Source organism: Chiloscyllium plagiosum, unplaced genomic scaffold (assembly GCF_004010195.1).
Source record: "Chiloscyllium plagiosum isolate BGI_BamShark_2017 unplaced genomic scaffold, ASM401019v2 scaf_52, whole genome shotgun sequence".
Classification (NCBI taxonomy): Eukaryota; Metazoa; Chordata; class Chondrichthyes; order Orectolobiformes; family Hemiscylliidae; genus Chiloscyllium; species Chiloscyllium plagiosum.
Window position 1 is genome coordinate 128042 of NW_025215381.1, and position 26533 is coordinate 154574.

The following is a 26533-nucleotide window of genomic DNA, read 5'->3' on the forward strand; positions in this document are numbered from 1 at the left end:
ATGTTGATGGAGAGACTGTACTCTTGCTGACGTTGACGGAGAGACTGTTGTCTTGCTGACGTTGATGGAGAGACTGTTGTCTTGCTGACGTTGATGAAGAGACTGTACTCTTGCTGACGTTGATGGAGAGACTGTACTCTTGCTGATGTTGATGGAGAGACTGTTGTCTTGCTGATGTTGATGGAGAGACTGTTGTCTTGTGATGTTGTTGGGGAGATTGTTCTCTTGCTGATGTTGATGGAGAGACTGTTCTCATGCTGATGTTGATGGAGAGACTGTTGTCTTGCTGATGCTGTTGGAGAGATTGTTCTCTTGCTGACATTGATGGAGAGATTGTTCTCTTGCTGACATTGATGGAGAGACTGTTGTCTTGCTGACTTGATGGAGAGACTACTCTTGCTTACGTTTATGGAGTGACTGTTGTTTTGCTAACGTTGATGAAGAGACTGTTCTCTTACGTTTATGGAGAGACTGTTGTGTTGATGATGCTGAGGGAGAGACTGTTGTCTTGTTGATGTTGATGGGAAGACTGTTCTCTTGCTGATGTTGGTGGAGAGACTGTTGTCTTGCTGACTTGATGGAGAGACTGTACTCTTGCTTACGTTTATGGAGAGACTGTTGTTTTGATGATGTTGATGGAGAGACTGCTATCTTGTTGATGTTAGTGGAGTGACTGTTCTCTTGCTGACATTGATGCAGAGACTGTTGTCTCGTAGTGCTCATTCTCATGCTGATTATGGTGGCCATCTGCCCATCTGCACAATACCCTTGTCTGCCCAGCAAATCCCATGATCTGTGCACAGCACTTTATCTTAATCATTCCTGCCTGTCATCCTTCCCGAGCTGCGAGTTGTGCCCAGTGATGTGTGCACGTGCTTTCCCTCTGACTCTCCTGACGGCAGTGGAGGTAGACGTTTACGGGATGGATGTACGCTAGCATTAGCACGGCGATGAATCCAAGATTCAGCTGCCCCGTACGTTCACAATAACAAGAAAAATAAAATGAGAGAGCAAGTCTCCAGTCCGAAGTCATCTCACACAGTTCCCATCAACCAGGTATCCCAAACTGAACTCATTCCATTCACCCGCATTTGGCCTATTTCCCTCTAAACCTTCCCTGTTCATATACCTTTGCCTATTACAGCACAGCTGGGCGATCTGCCCAATCTGCCTCGGATTGTTTTTTGAAAGAACCTGGATTCCACTGTACAATCTTTCCCACTGGCCCCGAATTGTTGGGATTTGTAATGAAATTTTCAGTTGTCACAACTTTTCTTGCGTTTGTCACGTCCTTGTTTAAATCCTGCAATTATAACTCTCATCCCCTTCCAATTAATTCCAAATCTTCATCATTCATTCTTTGAACAGTTGTATCACCAAGTCACCTCTGGTTCACCATCTGAAATTGTTGTCCTGCTTATATTGATATGGAATCACTGTCACCAATATAGACAGCTTTTTCACTTTTTCCCTGTCAAAATATTCCAAGTTTTCATACACCCCATAAAGTCTTCTCTTTAGCTTCTCTGTGCCAAAGAGAACAATATGAATTTCCTTCAAACAACTCCGCTTCCTCATTTGTGACTGCATTCAAGTGCATTCTTACACACGTTCATTAAACACTCGACATTATTTCTCATCTGCCCAGTGATGTGTACAGTCCCACAGGCACATGCTACTATATGAGTGTGGGTTTAACCTGTACCTTATCAGCTGGCAGTCTTGATAAATCAGCAAAAGAATCCTATATTTCAAACACTGTGATCTATCGTGATATTGATACTGCAAATAAATTATGTCCCATGCATTACATTGTGATTTTACTTTAATTTTATGGGGTGTGTTGATGGTTTTACTTAGACTTTCCACAGATTCAGGACTCTTAAAGATCTGGGGATGACCTCACCTTTGAAACCAACCCAATAGTGGAGGCATCGCAAATTCCATTTGAGGAATGTCTTTCTGTGTTTCGACATGTCTGTGTCAGAGTTTTTTTCTCTCTCTCTCTTGCTCACATGGCTCTCTCTCTCTCCCTCGAAATCTCCCTAGCCACAGAGTCATACAATGTGGAAACAGACCCTTCAGCCCAACTCGTCCTTACCCACCAGGCATCCCAAACTGGACTAATCCCATTTGACTGTATTTGTCCCATTGCCCTCTAAAGCTTTCCTATTCATGTACCTGTCCAAATATCTTTTAAAAGATGCAATTGCATCTGCATTGAACACTTCCTCTAGCAGCTTGTTCTATGCATGCTTGTGAAAACCTTACCTCCCAGCTCCCTTTTAAATCTTTATCCTCTCACCATAAACCTATTCCCTCTAGCTCTGGACTCCCCCACTCCAGGACCTTGTCTATTCGCCCTACCCATGCCTCTCTGATTTTATTAACCTCTATAAGGTCACCCCTCAGCCTCTGACGCTCCAGGGAAAACAACCCAGCCTACCCTGAGGCTCTGGTCAAGAATAAGGAACAGTTGGGATTGAGTGAATCCCTGTAGGAGTACACGGACAGTAGGAGTACACTTGAGAGGGAAATAAGGAGAGCAAAATGAGACATGAGATAGCTGAAGAAGGGTAATACCTGAATTGTTGACTTCACCACCTCCTGATGCTACCATCATGGGCGGCACGATGGCACAGTGGTTAGCACTGCTGCCTCACAGCGCCAGAGACCCGGGTTCAATTCTCGTCTCAGGCGACTGACCATGTGGAGTTTGCACATTCTCCCCATGTCTGCGTGGGTTTTCTCCGGGTGCTCTGGTTTCCTCCCACGATCCAAAAATGTGCAGGTTAGGTGAATTGGCCATGCTAAATTGCCCCATAGTGTTAGGTGAAGGGGTAAATGTAGGGGAATGGGTCTGGGTGGTTGCGCTTCAGCGGGTCAGTGTGGACTTGTTAGGCCGAAGGGCCTGCTTCCACACGGTAAGGAATCTAATCTACCTGACCTGCTTCCAGCCTCCTCCTTGTCTACATGAGCTAGCTTTGGAAAAAAGGTCAAGGAGAATCAGAAGAGATTCTACAAGTACATTAAATAACTAGGGAGAGAATTGGGCGCCTTAAAGATCAACAAGTTTGTCTTTGTGCAGAACCACAGGAGATGGGTGAGATACTCTCCCATCATCCAAATTAATGACGTTTGCATCTTCATTGCCAGCTCAATCTCTGACTTCGAATCATTGAGAGGATTGGGTTATCATTACATACTGTTACTCACATAAAGTGGGTCGCCGTGCAAGGGCCCCTGGATCAAAGTGAAGCATGGGTACTGAAGCAGAGAAATAACAGCAGAGAGAGCTTGCACCAGTCCATAGACCTTCCCAAAATGGCAGGAAGGGAACCTGCACAAGAGGAGAGAGATGGAAGGGAATATCAAATCAAACTTCATTGTGTTCCACCCTGCACAGGTTGATGTTCGCATTTATGCATAAGATGAGGCACCTCATTCACATCTGATACTGAGCCATGCCCACCTCAGAAGAATTGCTGTGTCACGGTAATAGCATGGTGCCAGCGGTCACCTAACCCAGGCTGCTGCTGTCTTTTGAGAAATGATTCCAAATCCTGTCATGTCAAGGTGACAGAACTCAAATTTAAAGCTTGTTTTGAAACAAATTGTCTGTATTATCAGCTCCTCTCCGTGACAGCAGCGATGAAGCTGTTGTTGATTGCCATTCAAAACTGAAAGTCTCTGGAACATAGCTGCAGCTTGGGCAAGGGAGGCTGACATCTTTAGCACGGTCTGGCCTACACGTGGGCCTGTGACTCAAACTCACATTGTCTCTGAGCAACTCCAATGGCCTAGAGGGATGGACAAGGGACGCCTGCATTTCCTGACGGAGTAATACCAGCTCTGGCCTACACTCTCTGGACTTTAGAAGAATGACAGGAGATCTAATTAAGGCCTATAAAATGCTAAAGGGGATGGACAAGGCAGATGTAGAGGAGATGTTTCCTCATGGGGGCAACCTAAGGCCATAATTTTAGGATATGGAGTGGAAGATTTAAGGCAGACACGAGGAGAAATTACTTTTCTCAAAGGGTTGTGAACCTGTGGAATTCACTCCCCAAGATGCTGAGACATTGAGTAAGCTTAAGGAGGAGATGGACAGATTTTTAATGAATAACAGGTTGAAGAGCGGGCAGGAGTGTGGAGTTGAGGTCGTGATGAGATTGGCCATGATTGTATTGAATGGCGGAGGAGGCTCAAGGGGCTGAATGGCCTACGCTTCTACCTCTGATGCACTGAAAATATTGCCCGGTTGAGTGTCTGTTCAGCCTTCCTCGGAATGTAATGATGTCATTGTTCATAGCCACTTATTATGATAGGGGGTTCACATTCTGGCCTTTAGTTGGGTCAGGAGCTCTTCCCTGAATTCCTTCACAAAACTCACTGTCTGACATTTCCTGGCAGCTGGTTCTGATCTCTTCCACAGCTGAATCCTTTCCAGGTCATAGTGTCACGCCTGAGAGGGGTCCTCGCTCATAGTCACTGACATAAGACCCAGTGAGAGAATGCAGGGCACAGGAACCAATCCTAACAGTGCAACTGCATTCAGTGCAATTTTAAAAATTCTTAATTCACTCATGAGATGTGGGCATCGCTGGACAGGCAGCTCAGAGTCAACCACATTGCTGTGGAGATGGAATCACATGTAGGCCAGGCCAGGTAAGGATGGCAGATTTCCTTCCCTAAAGGACATTAGGGAACCAGATGGGTTTTTCCAACAATCGACAATGGTTTCACGATCATTGGTAGACTCTTTATTCCAGATTTTATTTCATTGAATTTAAATTCCACCAAAGGCTATGGGTGGGATTTGAACGTGGGTCCCCAGAGCACTACCTGGGTGTCAAAAATCAACAGTTAAAGGACAATGCCATTAGGCCACTGGTGAGGAATCAGGCACTGACTTACACGAGAGAGATAAATGCTGCGTCCCCTCCATACAAGAAGGTGCGGCTGATCACTTGGAGGATGAAGGTCAGGTACTGAACCTGGAGCACAGGGATGGTGGCACAGACAGCGAACAGGACGGCGTGTGTGACGGTAATGGTCAGAGACAGGACAGCGGCCATCATGGCATCCAGCTTCTTCGAGGTGGCACAGTCCGCTGGGGCGGGAGGGGGTGGGGGAGGGGGCAGGGGTCAGAGGAAGAGGGCAAGGGACAAGAGGATGAGGAGAGCAGAGGGGGCAGTAGGAGGGGGAGGGGAGAGGTGCAATGAAGAGGTGGGGGCAAAACAAAACAAACAAACGCATTGAATCAGAGCTCAGTAATCACCGAACGAGCCAGGATGACAATCCCTGCCTATGGGGAGGAGAAACATTCAGCACAGCAGCATCAAAGTGGGAGCAGAGTGTGTAAACCTGGATTACCCAGGAATGGGAGTGATCAGAGTGTTTAAACCTGGATTATCTGGGCGTGGGAATGATTGGAGTGTTTAAACCTGGATTACCCAGGCGTGGGAATGATCACTGTGTTTTATGTGGATGCAATAGCCTAGTGGCATTAGCAATAGACTACTTATCCAGAGACCCCAGTTATTGTCTAGAGACCTTGGCTCGAATCCAGCCACAGCAGACCGTGGATTTTGAATTAAATATATATCTGGAATCAGGGGTTTAGTATTGACTGTGAAACCATTATGAAGGACAAGCCATCTGCCTCACTAATGCCCTTTAGGGAAGGAAGCTGCCAACCTTATCTGGACTGGCCTACGTGTGACTCCAGACCCATAGCAATATGGATGACTCTTGGTAATTAGGGATGGGCAATAAATGCGGGCCCAGTCGGTGATGCCCTCATTCTGAGTAGAATGAAAACCTGGATGATCTGAGACTGGGTGTGATCGGGGTGCAGAGTACAATTCGATGAATTGCCTTCTGTATTCGGAACTGGGGGTGATGGAGGATGGGGACTGAAATGTACAGGGACACTTGAATTACCTGAGAAACCGGCTGCTAGTTTCCTTTTGTCTTTGCGTCGATCCATAATCAGGCCGTTCCATGGGGCACAAAAAACACTGCTCATCTGTGTGATGGCAAAGGCGTTCGTCAGTCTGCTTACTGAGGACCCGAAACAAAAAGAGGGAGGAGGAAATTGTCACTTTAACACTGAACTGCTAAGGCTTGTACATATTATTTTCCGAAAGCTGGTGCTACTGAGCTTTTACAGCGATTAGATTCCCTACAGTAGAAAAACAGGCCCTTCGGCCCAATAAGTCATCACTGGCCCTCCAAAGAGTAACCGGACTCATTCCCCTACCCTATATTTACCCTGACTAATGCACCTAACACTGTAGGCAATTTAGCATGACCATTCCAATCTAACTTGCACATCTTTGGATTGTGGGAGGAAACCCAAGCAGATACAGGGAGAACATGCAAACTCCACAGAGACAGTTGCCTGAGGCAAGAATCGAACCCAAGTCTCTGGTGCTATGAGGCAGCAGTACTAACCACTGCGCCACCATGTCACCCAAAGGAGCCTTCCAAATAAAACTGATTGAAGTGAACCAGTTATACATGTCACGCATTGGCTTTCTGGAAGGGGTGGTTTTATTTGCCCCGAAAAGTGAGGTTGAAAGATAAGAGTTAAACATAGGGGAAAACTGAAAACCATATTCTAGCACCCACTTAGAAATGACAGGTCAGATTGTTTCTTGTAAACTCACTTCCCAAAATACATTGGCACCCCAGATGCTTGTGACCACAATGTGGTTTCTCCATGTTCACCATTGCTGATATTAGAGTTTGATGTCAGAGCACAAACAATGGATTTCCAAGCTGAATTCCTAACACTTAATCCTATGTTGTTGCTTTTCAGCTGATGTTCCTGTATTGTCACTCCAGTAACAGCCTCTGCACTCCTGCTCAATGTGCAGAGAGTATGGTTCACATGGAGCTGAGACTTCTCCCTAGCATGGGCAAAGAGACTGAGAAGTCCTGAGACAGAGGGAGCTCGCCCCCCTCCCTTGACAGCACCCAAGAGCAAAATGTCACCCGCTCCAACTAATGTCAAAGCAGAAGTTAAACTCTTCACTCTAACCTGCATTCTTTCGCTGTCCATGAGATAGAGGAGCAGAATAAGGCCTTTCAGCCCATCATGTCTGCTCCACTATTCATGCATGGCTGATTTGTTTCTCCATCCCAATTTCCTGCCTTCTCTCAGTCCCTTACTAATCTAGAATCCATCCATCTCTGACTTGGGTGGCATGGTGGCACAGTGGTTAGCACTGCTGCCTCATAGCACCAGAGACCTAGGTTCAATTCCCACCTTGGGCAGCTATCTGTGTGGAGTGTGCACATTTTTCCTGTGTCTGTGTGGGTTTCCTCTGGTTTCCTCCCATAGTCCAAAGATGTGCAGGTTAGGTGAATTGGCCATGCTTATTTGCCTGTAGTGTTAGGTGTAGGGGAATGGGTGTAATCTAATCTTAATCACACTCAATGACTTGGCCTGCACCATTTCCTGTAGCAATGCAGGCCAAGGGAGGGGGGCGAGCTCCCTCTGAGTAAATTCCTTTTCATCTCAGTTTGAAAGGACCATCCCTTCACTGTGAGGCTGTGCCCTCGGGCCCTCAACTCTCCTACTCATGGGAACATCTTCTCCACGTTCTGTCTATCCAGGCCTCTCAACATTCTGTACATTTCCATCAGATTCCTCCCCCCCACCCCATCTTTATCCTTCTCAACTCCATTGAGTACAGTCCTCAATCTCTCCTCACATGATAGGGTTTTCAGCTCCGGGATAAATCTTGTGAACCTCCTCTGGACCCCCTCCAAGGCCAGCACATCCTTCTTTAGATACGGGGCCCCAAACTGCTCACAGTAATCCAAATGCAGTCTGACCAGTGCCTAATAGAGCCTCAACAGTACATCTCTGTTCTTTCAGCTTCAGATTCTAGAAGCCTCTCACCATTTGGAAATAGTCTATTCTTTGATTCTTCCTCCCAAAGTGCATAACCTTACCCTTTCCAACATTGCATTCCATCCTGTATTTCTTCTAGGCTGTCCGTGTCCTTCAACAGCCTCCTCAACACTACCTGTCCCTCCACCTATCTCTGTATCATTTGCTAACATAACAACACACCCTCAGTTCCTTATTCCAGATCGTCCATGTATAGCGTCAATAGCTGTGATCCTAACACTGACCTGTGCGGAACGTCCCCTGTCACCAGATGCCATCCTGAAATTAGAGGGAGGAAACTCTCCTGTCCTCGGAAGGATATTGTGAAACTCAAAAGGGTTCTGAAAAGAGTTACAAGGATGTTGCGAGAGATGCAGGCTTTGAGCTATAGAGAGAGGCTGAACAGGCTGGGGCTGTTTTCCCTGGAGCATCGGAGGCTGAGGGGGTGACCTTATAGAGGTGTATAAAAACATGAGGGGCATGGATAGGATAAACAGACAAGGTCTTTTCCCTCGGGTGGGGAGTGCAGAACTAGAGGGTATAGGTTTAGGATGTACCTAAGAGGTAACTTTTTCACACAGAGGGTGGTGCGTGTATAGAATGAGCTGCCAGAGGAAATGGTGAAGGGTGGTACAATTACAGCATTTAAAAGACATCTGGATGGGGATATGAATCGAAGGGTTTAGAAGGATATGGGCCAGATGCTGGCAAATGTGGAGTGCCACAAGGATCAGTGCTGGGTCCACAACTTTTCATCATTTATATAAATGATTTGGATGGCAGCATAAGAGGTTTAGTTAGTAAGGTTGCAGATGACACCAAAATTGGAGTGTAGTGGACAGCAAAGAAGGTTACTTTAGAGTACAACGGGATTTTGATCAGATGGGCCAGTGGGCTGAGAAGTGGCAGATGGGGTTTATTTTAGATAAATGCGAGGTGCTGCATTTTGGGAAAGCAAGTCTTAGCAGGACTTATACACTTAATGGTAAGGTCCTAGGGAGTGTTGCTGAACAAAGAGACTTTGGAGTGCAGGTTCATAGCTCCTTGAAAGTGGAGTTGCAGGTAGATACTCTAGTGAAGAAGGCATTTAGTATGCTTTCCTTTATTGGCCAGAGTATTGAGTACAGGAGTTGGGAGGTCATGTTCCAGCTGTACAGGACATTGGTTGTGCCACAATGTTGGAATATTGCATGCAATTCTGGTCTCCTTCCTATCGGAAAGATGTTGTGAAACTTGAAAGAGATCAGAAAAGATTTACAAGGATGTTGCCAGGGTTGGAGGATTTGAGCTATAGGGAGAGGCTGAACAGTCTGGGGATGTTTTCCCTGGAATGTTGGAGGCTGAGGGGTGACCTTATAGAGGTTTACAAAATCATGAAGGGCATGGATAGGATAAATAGACAAAATCTTTTCCCTCGGGTGGTGGAGTCCAGAACTAGAGGGCATTGGTTTAGGGTGAGAGGGGAAAGATATAAAAGAGACTTAAGGGGCAACCTTTTCACTCAGAGAGTGGTACGAGTATGGAATGAGTTGCCAGAGGATGTGGTGGAGGCTAGTACAATTGCAACATTTAAAAGGCATCTGGATGGGTATATGAATAGGAAGGGTTTGGAGGGATATTGGCTGGGTGCTGGCGGGTGGCACTAGATTGGGTTGGGATATCTGGTCAGCATGGACGAGTTGGACAGAGGGTCTGTTTCCATGCTGTACATCTCTATGACTCTGTAAATGGGACTAGATTTGGTTAGGTTATCTGGTCAGCACTGGACTGAAGGGTGTGTTTCCGTGCTGGCCAGCTCTATGACTCTATGACCCTATTGACCATTCTTGTTCTGCAGCTTTCACTCTCGTTACTATTGATGCCCATTGTTGCCTCTATCAGGAGCGATGGGGACAATGTTTCAATGTTCTGTGGTCATAATTCGGAGGGGCAGCATAATGCTCTGTCATAACGGGTTTAAATCACACCATGACTGCTGGTGAAATTTAAGTGCAGTTAATAAATCTGTGGTACTGTCCCTACCTGTGAGCCAGGAGTCCAGGGTTTGATTCCCGCCTGCTCTAGATGTGTGTTATAACACCCCTGAACAGGTTGATAGTTGGAAATAAAAACTTTGGGCTGAAATCACCACTAATTATGGTCAAAAACAGTAAGGACCTTTAGGAAGGGAGAGCTTTCCCCTAATCATCCCATTGAGAGATGTCCCTACACATCAGGGGCAGCTTGAACCTGGGTCGCCACAATCCAGGGGCAGGAATGCTACCACAGCACCACATGAGGACCGACAGCCACCTTACCCCAGCTCGGACTGAGAACACACAACCCCTGGCTTACAAGGGCAGTGCCTTATCCATTAGGCCACTGGCACGCACAGCTAATGAGAGATTTCCCAGCCCATTCTTCATGTGAATGCAGAACTCTGGCTCGCTCTGAAATGGAGAGTGAACTGTTCATTTCGATGACAATTAGAGCTGAGCAATAACTGTTGCCTTGATAGCGCCCATTACACACAATAAATCTGCACGTCCTCTTTCAGTTTTGCTTCTCCTGCTGTCTTTTGCATCTCTCTGTTTCCAAACCCCATAGCAGCGCCAATCTGTTTCCTCGCTCCCATTGCCTTTGTCTCTCTTCTTCTCTCCATCTACATTTCAACACCCCAGTGGCACCTTCCCCCATAACCCTCTGTCACCTTACCTTGCCCGGAATCACCGTTGGTGAGCAGGTTGAGCATGGGGTTGAGTGTACCGATGTAGAGGAAATGCCGCAGCTGTATGACTGAAAGCCAGAGCAGGTGAGTGAGGAAGACCTTTGAAAAGATGCAGCTCCTGAACGATGGGGTCTCCTCTTCCACTCCTTGGCAGGAGAGGAGGGGGTTGGGGGGGACAAACAAAGAATTAAAAGGTGGAAGAGGTAAAGAAGAGAGAAACTAGTCCGTACTTGCGCAGATCACTGAAAAACAAAAAATGAAATCAAAACTAGCGGCAGGCTGAAACTTTAGTCCTTTCATCGCATTAGCTGAGGCAACAGACGGTAGCTTTTTGTATTGGCCTTTTGAGATTTTTCACAAAACTATCCTAATTCTCTCACGGTTTCAGATTAGATTAGATTCCCTACAGTGTGGAAACAGGCCTTTCGGCCCAACAAGTCCACACCACCCTCTGAAGAGTAACTTGCCCCCCTGATGAATGCACCTGACACAATAGGCAATTTAGCATGGCCAATTCACCTGGCCTGCACATCTTTGGACTGTGGGAGGAAATGGACCAAACCCATGAAGAATACGCAAACTCCACACAGACAGTCACTCAAGGCTGGAATTGAATCTAGGACCCTGGTGCTGTGAGGCAGCAGTGCTGACATTTGAGCCACTGTGCCGCCCCAATTTCCAGCATGGAACCAGCAATTGAACCCTTCAGCCTAACTGATCCATGCTGACCAGGTTTCCCAAACTGAAACTGTCCCAATTGTCTGCCTTTGGCCCATATACCCCTGAACCTTTCCTATTCTTGTACCTCTCCAAATGTACTTTAAATGTTGCAATGGTACCCTTCTCGACCAAAGAGTCTTGGAGATGTACAGCATGGAAACAGACCCTTCAGTCCAACTCGTCCATGCTGACCAGATATCCTAAATTAATCTAGTCCCATTTGTCTCATATCCCTCTAAACCCTTCCTATTCATATACCCTTCCAGATGCCTTTTGAATGTTGTAATTGTACCAGCCTCCACCACTTCCTCTGGCAGCTCATTCCATACACGTACCACCCTCTGTGTGAAAAAGATGCCCCTCTGGTCCCTTTTAAATGTCTCCCCTCTCGCCCTAAACCCCTGCTCTCTAGTTCTGGACGCCCCCACCCTGGGGAAAGACTTTGACTATTCACCTCATCGATGCACCTCATTGTTATATAAACCTTTATCAGGTCACCCCTCAGCCTGCAATGCTCCAGGGAAAAAAAGCTTTTCCTTATAACCCAAACTTTGCAAACTCAGTAACATTCTTGTAAACCTTTCTGGCACCCTTTCTATTATAATAATATCCTTCCACTAGCATGGCGATTAGAATTGTATGCAGTACTCTAAATGTGGCCTTACTAAAGTCTTGTATAATTATAAAATGATGCCCCACTTCCTCCACTCAATGGTCTAATCGATGAAGGCAAGCATGCCAAATGCTTTCTTCACCACCCTGTCCACCTGCGATGCCACTTTCAAGGAACTCTGCACCCCTAGTTGTGTCTTTCACCAACACTCTCCAGGGCCCTAACATTAATTGTGTAAGTCCGTGTTTGTCTTCAAAATACAATCCCTTGCATTGATCTGCATTAAACTCTATCTGTCGCTCACTGGCCCACTGACTCAGTGGGAGGGAGAGGAGGAAGGAAAAGAGGAGATTGAGAAGGGAGGGGAGAGGGAAGGAATTGGAGGCAGAGAGAGCCCATGTTTTCAAACCTCCTTGTTCTTTGGTCTGAGTTTTCCAACCGTCAACCATTTCCTCCTTTTCCATTCTGTCTCCCCTGTCCGGTTGCATGATTTTAGATGTCTCTCTGCCAGGCTCTTCCACCTCCATCCACCTCCTGGGGGTCCACCGGATGGTTCCATCTCCACCTCTTACAGTTTTCCTCTGGCTCGGAGTCTCCTGTGCTCGGGATAAGGATTTCAATCCGAAATCTGTACAAGTGATCCTATCCAGACAAGGGAGGAATCTGCTTATCGAAGATACGGCCGCAATTGAACAATCCAAATGATTTTGTTCAAACGAATGAGGGGCATCTAATTACTGCAGGATGGTACTACCACAGAACACACCAGATGGCCTCCTTCTTTAGAGACCACAATTTCCCTTCCCATGTGGTTAAAGATGCCCTCCAACACATCTCATCCACATCCCGCACCTCCGCCCTCAGACCCCAACCCTCCAACCGTAACAAGGACAGAACGACCCTGGTGCTCACCTTCCACCCGACCAACCTTCGCATTAACCAAATCATCTGCTGACATTTCCGCCACCTCCAAACGGACCCCACTACCAGGGATATATTTCCCTCCCCACCCCTTTCAACCTTCCGCAAAGACCGTTCCCGCCGTGACGACCTGGTCAGGTCCATGCCCCCCTACAACCCACCCTCCTGTCCTGGCACCTTCCCCTGCCACCACAGGAATTGCAAAACCTGCCCCCACACCTCCTCCCTCACCTCCATCCAAGGCCCTAAAGGAGCCTTCCACATCCATCAAAGTTTCTTCCGCCTCGGAACACTTCAACCCCAGGGCATCGATGTGGACTTCAACAGTTTCCTCATTTCCCTTTCCCCCACCTCATCCCAGTTCCACACTTCCAGCTCAGCACTGTCCCCATGATTTGTCTTACCTGCCTATCTTCTTTTCCACCTATCCACTCCACCCTCCTCCCTGACCTATCACCTTCATCCCCTCCCCCACTCACCTATTGTACTCTATGCTATTTTCTCCCCACCTCCACCCTCCTCTCATTTATCTTTCCAGCCTTTAGGCACTCTGCCTGTATTCCTGATGAAGGGCTTTTGCCCGAAATGTCAATTTTATTGGTCCTCGGATGCTGCCTGAACTGCTGTGCTTTTCCAGCACCACTGATCCAGAATCTGGTTTCCAACATCTGCAGTCATTGGTTTTACCTAGTTGATTCTAACCCTACTCTGAATCCTCTTGCAAGGATGCCTGCCTTGAAGAAGTTTTCCTCCCCTCTCTACAAGAATCTCAGGGAGTCCCTCTTCCACTGCAACTCCCAGGTCATTTCCTCTGCCCTGAAGCTCTTCAACCATGTCCTGAAACAAACTCGCTACTACAGCCACATTTGCTTCCTCAGTGCCTGCCTCCGTAACCAACTCATCCCACACGGACTCCGGACCATCTTTAAACCAGCAGAGTTCGGACCCGAACAGGACAAACAGTAGAGACTACAGATTCAAAAACACCAGCAATGGTTCTCCTTCAAGATCCTCCAGACAGAAAGGGACAATTCTGACAGATAAGTCAAGATCTGTCTGTGTGGAACTCCAAATGGGGTGAACACAGCAATGTCAAGGGCACACATGCGGTCTTGGTGGAGGACTTTAATGTGCACCGCAAAGAGGGTCGCTACAAGCCCAATATTCAACTCGAAAGGACACAACTGCTTTACTCAGTCTGTGGTAGCAACAAGATGGGCAAAACCTATTTGAGCTGACCACCTACCTAACAGAGGCATCTCCCATCAGAGTACTGAAACAAGCAGATACAAGCAGCCTCTGCTCAGTCCTTATGTGGAAGAACCAAAATATGACCAATTTGAACAGACTGCGCCACTAAAAACTGGGCATCGTGGAGAAAATGTGGACCCGCAACAGCAGCAGCACTGTATTCAGTCAGAAGCTGTAACCTCTGGGCGGCACGGTGGCACAGTGGTTAGCACTGCTGCCTCACGGCGCCAGAGACCCGGGTTCAATTCCCGCCTCAGGTGACTGACTGTGTGGAACTTGCACATTCTCCCCGTGTCTGCGTGGGTTTCCTCCCACAGTCCAAAGATGTGCAGGTCAGGTGAATTGGCCATGCTAAATTGCCCCTAGTGTTAGGGAAGGGGTAAATGTATGGGTGGGTTGCGCTTCAGCGGGGCCGTGTGGACTTGTTGGGCCGAAGGGCCTGTTTCCACACTTTAAGTAATCTAATCTAATTTAAGTAATCTAATCTCATGCACTGACATGTTCCCCCATTCTTCCATTAGCATTGATTCAAGGGTCCAATCCTGATCTAATGAAAATTCAATCCATCACAAAAAGGAACAGGAGTAGGCCATTCAGCCCATTGATACTACTCCACCATTGAATAGGACCATAGCTGGACATGTGGGGCAATTTAGCATGGCCAGTCCACCTAACCTACACATCTTTGGCTATGAAAGGAAACCAGAGCACCTGGAGGAAACCCAAGTCGACACCGAGAGAACAAACTCCACACAGACAGTTGCCCGAGGGTGGAATTGAACCTGGGTTTCTGGTGCTATGAGGCAGCAGTACTGACCACTGAGTCACTATGTCACCCTCTGGACATTCCCCAATTGGATTCGAGGCTTTCCAGTGAATCTTGAGAAAGCAGCCGAATCCTTCAATGAGATTGCAGACTTGTACACACTCCCTGTGCTACTTACCCATAGCTGTAGTCCTTTGGGAGCTGGTTGGGAATTTGTGTCTGTGGGAGCAGGAAAAGGGTACTACAAATGTGGATGGAGCTGAAGCAGCTGATGAAGATGAACATGGATCTCAGGGATACACCAGACTCGTACAAACCCTAGAGAAGATGTGTCAGCATGTGAAGAAATGAAATACATATTACTAACAGCTCACATAAGATTCCATCTAATCTTCCCACTTCTGCCTCATTGCTAGAGTCACAGAATCCTGACAGTGCAAATAGAGGCCATTTGGCCCATTGAGTTTACACTAACCCTCCAAAAAACATCTCACCCGTACCCCTGTAATCCCGCATTTTCCACAGCTAATCCATCTAACCTGCACATCCCTGGACACTCTGGGACAATTTCCCATGGCCAATCCACCCTAACCTGCACATCCCTGGACACTATGGGACAATTTTCCATGGCCAATTGACCTAACCTGCACATCCATGGAAACTATGGGCAATTTCCTATGGCGAATCTATCTATCTAACCTTTGGGCTGTGGGAGGAAACCGGATCACCGGGAGGATGCACTTATTCCTGTTCAATACCTAATGCATCTCCAGCCTTCTCTCTTCCGTGTTCTGCCTTTCCACTGCTTTCTCAGTTGCCTCTTGGCTTTCCCGTTTGCAGTACCTTTCATTTCTTTGCCACCTCCTTGTCTCTCAGTTCTATTCTCTGTTCTTTTCACACCCATGTATTCTCCTCAGCCTCTTCCCCCAGCCTCTTTCTCACTGGCAATGGGAAGAACACCACAGAGGATCTGCAATACAGAAAAGGCCTTTCAGCCCATTGAAACTGCATTGGTCACAATCATCTAACTTGTCCTTTCACATTTTCCAACACCTGGCCTTATCCTTAACATTGCAAGTGCACATTGATACGCTTGCCCAATGTGATGAGAGTTTCTGACTCTCCCACTGATACAGGAAGAGGGGAGAGAGGTGATGGCCCAGTGGTGTTATCGCTGCACTGTTAACGTGGAAACCCACCTCGGAGCCTGAGCTCAAATCTTGCCCCAGTAGGCGGTGGGATTTGAATTCAGTTAAAAATCTGGAATTATGTGCCTAATGGTGACCATGCATCCATTCTTGGGAAAAAAGCTTATCAGGTTCGCTCATGCCCTTTAGAGAAGGAAATCTGCCATCTTTACCTGGTCTGGCCTACCTGAAACTCAGACCCTCAGCAATGTTCTTGACTCAAAGCTGCCCTCTCGGGATGGATAATAAATCCTGGCCTGGCCAGTGATATCCACATCCCATGAATGAATTAAACAAGAAAGGCAGTGGTTTTCTGGAAGATGGATAAGGCCAGTATGTTATCTCCTGCTACACTCTCCTAAGTCTGTTCTGGAACGTGATTCCAGCATGTTACACCATCTGTTTGTTCCCTTACTGCCCACCTCACCTTCACCAGCAGATACACGGCTGCTGACGATCCGAAAGCCCCATTGTAGAGTGTGATGACGGTGGCACGTTTGTTCCCGAATAGATTCCCAACCTGGAGTCAGAGAGAACAGAAACCATCAGTGGATTGGGGGTGGTGTGTAATCCTGCAAGCCATTCTGGGAGTTAGCAGTCTATACTGAACAGTGATGGGCATGGATCCAATCTCGGCCTTGCACTGAGAGAACCATATCGCACATGGTTTAGACAGAGAGAGCATGTTTCCTTATATGGGGCATCCAGAATGAGAGGGCCTCAATTTAAGATGAGGGATAGCTGATTTCCAACGGAGATGAGGAGGAATGACTTTGCTCATAGGGCCGTGAAACTGTGGAATCCACTCCCTCAGACAGCAATGGATACTGGGATATTGAATCAATTTGTAGAATCCTTACGGTATAGGAAGAGGTAATTTCCCCCAACAAGTCTGTACCAACCCTCGAGCCCTCTGGGCAATCCACCGGACCTGCACATTTTTGGACTGTGGGAGGAATCCAGATCAAACCCACGCACACATGGGGAGAACAGGTAAACTCCACACAGGCAGTCGCCCAAGGGTGGAATCGAATCCAGGTCCCTGGTACTGTGGGGCAGCAGTGCTGAGCTACCATACCAACCTGGAAGGTAAGGAGACAGACAGATTTTTAATGAGCAGCAGAAGGGTTATGGAAGGCAGGCAGGAAAGTGGAGTTGAGGCCGAGATGAGATCAGCCATGATTGTTTCGAATGGTGGAGCAGGCTCAAGGGGCTGAATGGCCTCATCCTGTTCCTCCTGGTATTTACAGTGTCCAGCCCTCGTGAGCTAGCAGGAATGGCCTCAACACCACAGGTCATTGGCATACCCAGTCACAGTAAATGGCTCCAATTCCCTTCACTTCCCTCAACTATCCAATTGTTAACAGCAGAGCTTAACAAAACAGAAACACAGAAATGATGGAAAGAGGTATATTTCTTCAACGCTGTTGGCATAAGACTATTAAATTATATGAGCAGAATTAGGTCAGTCAGCCCTAATGTTTTAAGTGATCTGAACTGATTCTCCCTCTTATTAGCAGTACGTCACGGAATCCTATTGACTGATGCTAATGACATGCATTCGGCTCCCCGAGATAATAATATTCACGAGAAAGGGCTTCGATTAAGGGGCTACTCTCCAAAAGCAGGAGACAATGGCCTTGTGGAGTTATTAACCCAGAAACACCCAGGTCATGATGTGGGGAGCCAGGTTCAAATCCCTGCCACAGCAGATGGTGGATTCAATATAAAACCTGAAATTAGGGTCTAATGATGACCAAATTGTCAGTAGGGGAGGGTAACCCATCTGTTACCTTCCATAAGGTAGGTAACTGCTGTCATGACCTGGTGTGGCTTAGAATTATCCAACTGTGGTTGACAAATAACTGCCTGACTGGCGATAAATGCTGACCTACTGTGAAGAGAGTGCTGAGAACATTCAGAAAAGCACATGATGTCATCGAAAGAGATTCATCCAATCAAAATGCTTGACTTCCAGTCAGCGCTGGAGCTGGTGAAGGTTCAGCGTTGCACTGTTGGAGCGGCAGTATTGAGGGAGTTTCATAGGGAAGAGGTGCTTCACCATCTGTGTGGAAGTAAGGGTTTTCCCCACAGTCTCAGGAACTGAAGGGCTATTTCTTGATCAGAATAGCAGCACTGCAGGAATGCTGCCCGGTCAGTAATGAGGGAAGATACTGGATTGGAGAGTTCAGAATTGCTGATGGCCTAGGCAACATTCATGATTGAAATGCAACCAATTTGTAGGCAGAAAGTTTCTTCACATTGTGAGATGAACAATCAATGGTCAATCTCTCTAATGGTGTAACTCAATACAGACCTTCAGGCACTGCAGCACTCCCTCAATATTAGACTCTCAAATACAGGCTCCCTATCAGAGTGACAAGACATAACCCCCTCGGTACTGTCCTGTGAGACACCGTCAGACTATTCGAATACTGATCCTATAATAGTGGATATTGTGTGGTTACTGAATCCCAATAGTGCAGCATTCCCTCAGTACGGACAGCGACAGTGCTGTACATCCTCAGCTGAAAGACAGGGTAATGAAGAAGGGTCACTGGATTTGAAATGTTAACTCTGTTTCTTTGTCCACAGATGCTGCCAGATCCTGCTGAGTTTCTCCAGCAATCTCTGAGCTTGTCTTGACGCTGAGTCTCCGACAGTACAGCATTCCCTGTAGAGATTCTGCCAGATGACTGGCCATTACCTGTATGTTGGTGGTGAAGAAGAGGATTCCACCACCTGCGATCATGCAGGCTGCAGGGAACAGCAGGATAGCAGAATCTGTGAGGGAACAGAGGGTGACAGTGATCATGAGATATAAAAGGGAATTGCATTACTGCAAGCATGTGGAACCTCAGCTCATCAGCCAAGATGGTCCATCACATGGAGCAGTGGAACAATGTGAGGGAAAGGGCAGGCAATTTTCACTGTCACTAACATTGAGAATAGCATCACAAACAAGAACAATGGACTCCCACCGAGATGCAGTGCTGTAGGGGAGGGCTCAGTGCCTTACTGAATGAATGATTTTAGTGTCACGTGTATTTTACTTCATAGCTCAGTGGGTTAAAGTGCCTGCCATGTAAACAGGAGACCCTGATTTCAAATCTCAATGCAGCTTTGTTTTGGCTGCGGCAGTGGTTCAGTGGTTAGCACTGCTGCCTTGCAGTGCTAGGGACCCGGGTTCGATTCCCGTCTTAAGAGACTATTTGTGTGGAGTTTGTATGTTCTCCCCGTGCCTGTGTGTACTTTGCTCCCAAAGTCCAAAAGTGTGCAGTTTAGGTGGATTGGCGGCACTGAAAAATTACCCCAGAGAGTCCAAGTTGGGTGGATTACTCCCTGTAAACTTGGGGCTACATGGATAAGGTGGGATGCCCTTCAGAGGGTGGAGAAAGACTTGATGGGCTGATTGGTCTCTATCGTCTCTGTAGGGATTGTATGTTTCTGTAATGAGTGTATTTTCAGCACTGGTTGAAAAATACATGCCTGGTGACAACTTCTGTCACGTAAAGGCATTAAGAGATATAGGCCAGAGATATGGAGTTAGGCCACAGACAGCCATTGAATGGCATAACAGGCTTGAGGAGCTGAATGGCCTCCTCCTGTCCCTGTGTTCTGATGATACCCACAATCCTGTCCTTGGATTGTGAAGCCCTTCATCATCAGCCGTGCTTCACATGTTCACTTGGTCATCAATTCTCCTCATTCAACTTTAAAATTATCTCTCCCTGTCCGACAGGCTGCACTGACATCAGGGAATCGAAGGATCCCTCATCAAGCTTATTAGCATTTGGAAATGTTTGAATAAAGCAGACAGAGGTTGAGTTCAACTTGAGGAACCTGTTGGTCATTAATGTGCAATACACAGCAATAAATTCAAAAGGGAAATGCAGCAAGGGGATGTTGTGGAGTCTGCTAACCGATGAGTTAGTTGAGATGAACAATATGTGCATTTAAAATGAACTAAGCTAAGCCTGAATGCCAATCGATGGCGGTCATTCATGTATGTGTAAACATTTAGGACAGTAAGGAACATTAGAATGTTGTAAAGGTTGGTAGGATATGGTGAGAATGAATGACATCTTTCTGTTCTGACCATCATCATTAACAGGCTTTATGTACTGGATTATAGCGTTACCCATCTGCCAAGACTCTGCACAGAAATAAAGGTGTTTGACTCACCTGGAGTGGAGAAGGCAATCATTAAATTGGCAGAGGTGTACAGAGATCTGGGGAGATGGAGAAAGACAGTGCGATAAATTCAAGACTCTCTCATCATCACATTGTACTCCTTGTACCCTTTCACCCAACCTGAACAAAATCCCAGATACCCAGCCACATGCAGACCAGTCTATCACTTACCCCCCCTCCCCAAGGGTAATTAAGGATGGGTGATAAATGCTGGCCTTAACTCCACCTACAATCCTTCGAGGGCCAAATAAAACCAAGATGGCCATGTGGATACATGATTTGACCTTTGTAGGAGGTTCCTCCTGAATTCCTTTAAATCACAAATATTTTGCTGGTGTTTGTGACAATAACATTCAAAACTGGCCAGTGGGCCACTGTAGGCCAGTTCATACCAGGTGCACAATCTCGGACACTGTTACACAAAGTGGATTGTTTCCTCAGAATGATGTGCTCACCAATGGGGCTTTATTCTTCCTTTACTACTGTTCACTCCATCCCATGGATTACCCTCCCCCTCCTCTCCTCACTCCAACTAATGATCACACTGGCCTCGCCCAGTTCCGACCCCAAATCTATCCAACCACTTTTCTCTCCTCCTACCCACCCTCCCCTGAAAGTGCCCCAAAAGCTGTGCTCCAAATTTTGCCTCTCCCCTCCAATCCATTTTCACCCTCTGTCCTCTCTTTCTCCATCTGCCTGCCCTTGACACTGCCTCTCCAGATACCTTCGTGCTCCCATTCCCACTCTCTGACCTAGAATCTACAAAGTGGAAAGAGGCCATTCAGCCCATCAAGTTTGCACTGACCCTCCAATGAGCATCCCACCGTATCACCCCACAACATCCCATTTACCCGTGGCTAATCCATCAAACCCTCTGAACACTGCAGGGCAATTTAGCATGAACACCCCATCTTTCATTGTCCTACCCAGCTCCCCTCGTTCACCCTGCAGCTAATATACGACCAGACAGTAATGGTAACCCGGGCAGAGAAAACATTGAGGACTCACATGGCTGTGAATCGTGTCACCATGGTGCCACAGTAGTCAAACAGGAACCCACAGGGCAGGGTGATGAAAGAGAGCGAGAACGATGCCAGCGTGAAGACCAGGGCGAAGTGCTGATCCTGTAGATCACAGTCCACTGGTTCAAAGGAAGGTGGAGAGACAATGAGAGGGAGTGAAAAGGAGGGAGAGCATGGTTGGGGAGGGACAGCATGGGAAGAGAGAATAAGTTGAAAGCAATGAGAGGCAAAATGTGTGAAGTGAAGCCAAAAATGAGGGAAACTATCAAGAAAAGCATAAGACCAGAGTGAGCAAGATAGAGAGGGTGAGCAACGCAAAGGATAAGGTATCAAGAGAGAAATAGTAAACAGGAGTGATTGAGTCAGAAAGAATCTGACAACAAAAAAAATTGAAGAAGCTGGATGGAGAGAGACAGAGCAGAAAACATGCCTGAGAACGTGCGAGATCGTCAGAAGGAGACAAAGATACAGAAAAAGGCAGTGAGACAAAATACTGAGACTGTGTTCAATGGAGGTTGATGAATAAAGATAAAGTCAACATAGTCTGCAAGGACCATGGGGCTGCTCTGTCATTATAGAGAGAGAGAGAGACAGACGGAGACCGTAGGGTTGGAAGGCTCTCAGGTGAGGAGACAGGTTGAGATGGAGAATCCTAAATGGTAACCTGAGCAAGTGCTGGAATTGAACCCACGCTGTTGGCATCATACATATTGCAAGCCAGCTGACTGAGCTGTCAGAGCCCCAGGCTGATGAATACCAAGAGAGAGAACAAAAGCCAATGAGCAAAAAACAATTAATAAGAAAGAACGTTCCACTGCTAGTGCAATTCATCCACCAATTCACCGGAGATCGTTTTGAAAGCTAATCATTTTTGTGATGAATTAGAATGTAGACTGCAGGGCCAGGACATGGAAGATAACCAGCTCCAGAATTTCTGTCAATGTATTGTATTCAGCTGAGATAAAAGATGAGGTTTCAGTCAGTTCCCACATTACTTTGGCAATGGGATCTTCCCTCAAGCTTGCTCCTTCAATAGTGCTCTCGCAGGGTTAAACCCTCACAGAGCAATGCCCCTCTGGTACTTAAGCCTTCAAAACCAGCTCACTGACAGTGCAGATCTTTCTCCAGTCCTGCGTTTGGGCTGTACTCCATCGGGACTGCTGTCCTTGGTACTGATTGTCTAGTCACAATTCATCCTCAGGAGATTTCCTCTGACAGTGGGGCACACCCACATCTGACAATCCAGCTCTCCTTCCATGTTGTCCCGATCCCAGGACAACCCTCCTCTAGTACTAGCACCAGGACCCTGTCTACGCATGTTCAGGTTCCGAGAGTAACTTCAATACTTTTGGTCAGGGGTAGGAATGAGAGCTATCAAAGTGAGACTGATGGCAAGTCATGGAGGTGGTGTCTTCATCTTCAACTTTCAAATTTTGCAACTCAGAGATCATGTGGCCTCACATTATGTTCATTGCTGTTTAATTATTGACAATCATTCAGAGGCTGGGAATCCTGCTGGAAGTAACTCACCTCCTAACTCCCCAAAGCCTGTCCACAAGATACCAGTCAGGAGTGTGGGGGAATACTCCCCACATGCCTGGATAGGTGCAGCTCCAACAACACTCGAGAAACCTGTCACCATCGAGGACAAAGCAGCCGCATGATTGGCACCAAATCCACTAACAACCACTCTCTCCACCACCAACGCTCAGCAGCAGCAGTGTGTGCCATCAACAAGATGCACTGCAGAAACTCACCAAAGATCCTCAGATAGCACCTTCCAAACCCACAACCATTTCCATCTAGAAGGATAAGGGCAGCAGGTACATGGGAACACCAGCCCTGCACGTTCCCCTCCGAGCCACTCATCATCCTTACTTGGAAATATCTCGTTAAAAATCACACAACACCAGGTTATAGTCCAACAGGTTTAATTGGAAGCACACTAGCTTTTGGAGCGACGCTCCTTCATCAGGTGATTGAGGAGGGCTCGATCGTAACACAGAATTTATAGCAAAAATTTGCAGTGTGATGTAACTGAAATTATACATTGAAGAATTGATTGTCTGTTAAGCCTTTCATCTGTTAGAATACAGTGATCGTTTCACTTCTTTCATGTATAGTCCAACAGGTTTAATTGGAAGCACACTAGCTTTCATGAAAGAAGTGAAACGATCACTGTATTCTAACAGATGAAAGGCTTAACAGACAATCAATTCTTCAATGTATAATTTCAGTTACATCACACTGCAAATTTTTGCTATAAATTCTGTGTTACGATCGAGCCCTCCACAATCACCTGATGAAGGGGCGTCGCTCCGAAAGCTAGTGTGCTTCCAATTAAACCTGTTGGACTATAACCTGGTGTTGTGTGATTTTTAACTTTGTACACCCCAATCCAACACCAGCATCTCCGAATCATGGAAATATATCGGCATTCCTTCACTATCGCTGGGTCAAAACCTTGGAACCCCTTCCCTCAGGGCATTGTTGGTCAGCCTACTGCATATGGACTGCAGTGGTTCGAGAAGGCAGCTTCTCGGGGGGGGGGGGCAACTCAGGATGGGCAATTAATGCTGACCCAGCCAGCAATGCCCAAAGCCCATGAGCGAACAAAAAAATTATTAGACAAAACCTGGAGTACTTTGAACAAGTCCATCCTCCAAATTGGAGGAATATACTGGCCCTGGAAGCAATCCTGAGAGATTTCACTCGGTGAATACGGGGGAAGGAGATGTTTGTGTCTGGAGTATAGAAGAATGATAGGAGACTTTATTAAACCATAGAAAATTCTTAGGAGGTTTATTTGGGTCAGTTCAATTTGAAGGAGAGTGGAGGAGCAGAGAGGACATCATCTCAGAGGAAGGGCTCACACATCGAGGAAAGAGATTGGGAAGAGGTTTGTTCATCTTCTTAGAAACCTTTACCAGAGAGGCCTGGGGAAGCTGGGTTGTTAAGTATATTCAAGATTTGTAATCAGCAAGGGGATGCAAGGTAATGGGGATTAGTTAGGAATTTGGAGTTAAGGATTGTTAGATCAGCCCCAATCTCATTGAATAGTGGGGCAGACACAATGAGCCAAATGGCCTACTCCTGTTCCCCTATCTTATGGTCTTATATGAACCATGAAGGTGTGACTGTGGCTAACTACCTCTGGTGTCGCTGCTCTGAGTATCCAAGTCTTACAATTCATGGAATCATGTTGTCTCATAGTGCGTTTGATCCTGTTTCATGCATCTATACAGTGTGGTGCCAAAATCCCTCGGTAATGTTGCATATTATACTTTATATTGACAGTGCGATTAGGAAACACATTCTGTGCTTGAAGCAGCACCACTTCATCACTCACTAAAATCGCAGTCAATGTTCTGGGAGTGATTTCAGTACCGATCAAGAGAAGGTATTTTGCATGGATTGGTGATTGTGTTCTTGAACGTTAATGTAGCTGCACTTATCCAGCCAATTTTATATATATATTTTACTTCATTCACAGTATGTGGACATCACTGGCCAGGTCAGTATTTATTACTCATCCCTAATTGTCCAGAGGGCAGTTGAGAGTTGACCACATTGCAGTATGTGGCATGTCGGTTACAACAGGTAAAACTAACAGATTTTCTTCCCGAACAGGCATCAGTGAACTAGGTGGATTTTTCCTGACAGTCATCAACATTAGTCCCTTTTCCCTGGAGTTTATTGAATTCATTTGCCATGGTGGCATTTGAACCTGGTTTCCCAGAATATTCCCTGCGTCTCTGGATTAATAGTCTAATGATAATACCATTAGACCCTTATAATATATCATCAAAAAAAACTAATCAACCACAGAATATATCATCTGACTGGGGTTTTGGTCCAACTTTGGAGAGTTAAGATGGGAGTTATTACAGCAGAATTTGTAGTTGCTGGACTTTTCTAGCTATATTCTTGGTCCATCAAATGTCTGCTCAACAGTAAACCCAATTATGTTTATGGAATGGGTGCAGCCACCAAAATACCATTGAAAGCTAAGGTCAGGTGGTGTGATTTGTCAGTGTCAAGTGGGATGAGATGTGCCTTTAAGAGGGATTAGTTCTATCCTGCTTCTCTTGAAGAGCGCTCATGGTGAGGTGTCTGTTCCATGGAAAGCAGAGAAAATAGTTTTGGGTTTTCTTTAAAGTAGATAGAAGAAGGCGGGTGGAGTCAGGCTTACACACAGACCCAAGAGTCTTGTTTTTCCTTTCATTTGGTGAAATTAGTGTTTTTGGAGTTGAAGCTGCCGGATACCGCTCTCTCTCTCTCTCTGCTGCTGTAAAAAAAAAGCACGAGTTCTCTTTCAGCTGCTAGATCCATTTTTGAAGAATCTATTCATTTTGTGGGATATGGCAGCATTGGCTGGAACAGCACTTATTGCCATTCCCATTTGCCCATTGAGAAGGTGAGGGCGAGCTGGCTTCTTGAACCACTGCAGCCCACCTGCTTGGGTTGACCCACAATACCATTAGGGAGGGAATTCCAGGATTTTGACCTGGCGACAGTGAAGGAACGGCAATGTATTTCCAAGTCAGGGTGCTAATTATCTTGGAGGGGAACCTAAAGGTGGTGGTGTCTCTCTCCTTGACTGGAGGAGTGAGATAAGTTAGGGAAACCTGTTTTGCTGTATTTCCTTTGCCAAGGGATGCTGCGAAATTGGAACAGTTCTTTGTTTGTATTTCAACTGTGGTATAAGAATAAAGTCTGTTTTGATAAAATAGTTTGACCAATTGAATTACAACAGGACCAGAGTGCCTAAAACCTGCCTTTAAATAAGCTAAAATAGGATCTCGGTGATATTCCTTGACACATTGTGAGAGGGGGCGGGTTTGGTCTGGTCCATAGCATCAAAGCTGATCATTTTCTGGGCCATGTCTAAGGCAAGGCCATGTCTTTGCAGGTATTAATTCCTGATCCCCCTTCTCCCCTTCATCACCCTGTGTCTCCCTCAAGAGCCCTCATCCCCCCGTCTCGCTGTCACTTCCCCACATCTGTCCTTTTCCCTTTAACTCTGTGTCTCTCCCGCACACGCTCAGTGACACACTCTTACCAGTACTGTTCCTCTCTCCACGGTGGCTGATGTTGCTGACTGAGTCACAGAGATCGGAGAAATAGCCCTCCTTCTTCAACACAAAGACCAGGGAGGCCCAGCCGAAGATGGCACCCCCGAAGCATAGACACTCGAAGAGGCCATTTGCAAAGGTCAAATACTGCTTGATTTTGATGCTCAACAT

General features: G+C 46.6%; 1 protein-coding gene across 1 annotated transcript; it reads right to left on the reverse strand.

The window, feature by feature from the left end:
* Positions 1-829: 829 nt before the first annotated feature.
* On the reverse strand, positions 830-26533 carry LOC122548350 (solute carrier family 43 member 3-like). Its single transcript, XM_043686887.1, has 12 exons — positions 26356-26533; positions 21274-21406; positions 20257-20303; positions 18779-18855; positions 16499-16591; positions 15063-15202; positions 12356-12588; positions 10601-10759; positions 5972-6066; positions 4918-5117; positions 3217-3340; positions 830-967 (listed from the first exon to the last, which is right to left on the reverse strand). The coding sequence occupies exons 1-12, from the start codon at positions 26531-26533 to the stop codon at positions 830-832; spliced, it is 1617 nt and encodes a 538-aa protein (XP_043542822.1).

What these genes read in the sequence shown, in the direction of transcription:
- LOC122548350 (XM_043686887.1), bottom strand. Translation starts at nt 26,533, where the DNA reads ATGTTGAGCATCAAAATCAAGCAGTATTTGACCTTTGCAAATGGCCTC. An exon ending in GATTGCCTTCTCCACTCCAG is followed by an intron (nt 18,856 to 20,256) that starts GTGAGTCAAACA and finishes GTTCCCTCACAG; the next exon opens with ATTCTGCTATCCTGCTGTTC. An exon ending in CCAAAGGACTACAGCTATGG is followed by an intron (nt 12,589 to 15,062) that starts GTAAGTAGCACA and finishes TTGTCTGGATAG; the next exon opens with GATCACTTGTACAGATTTCG.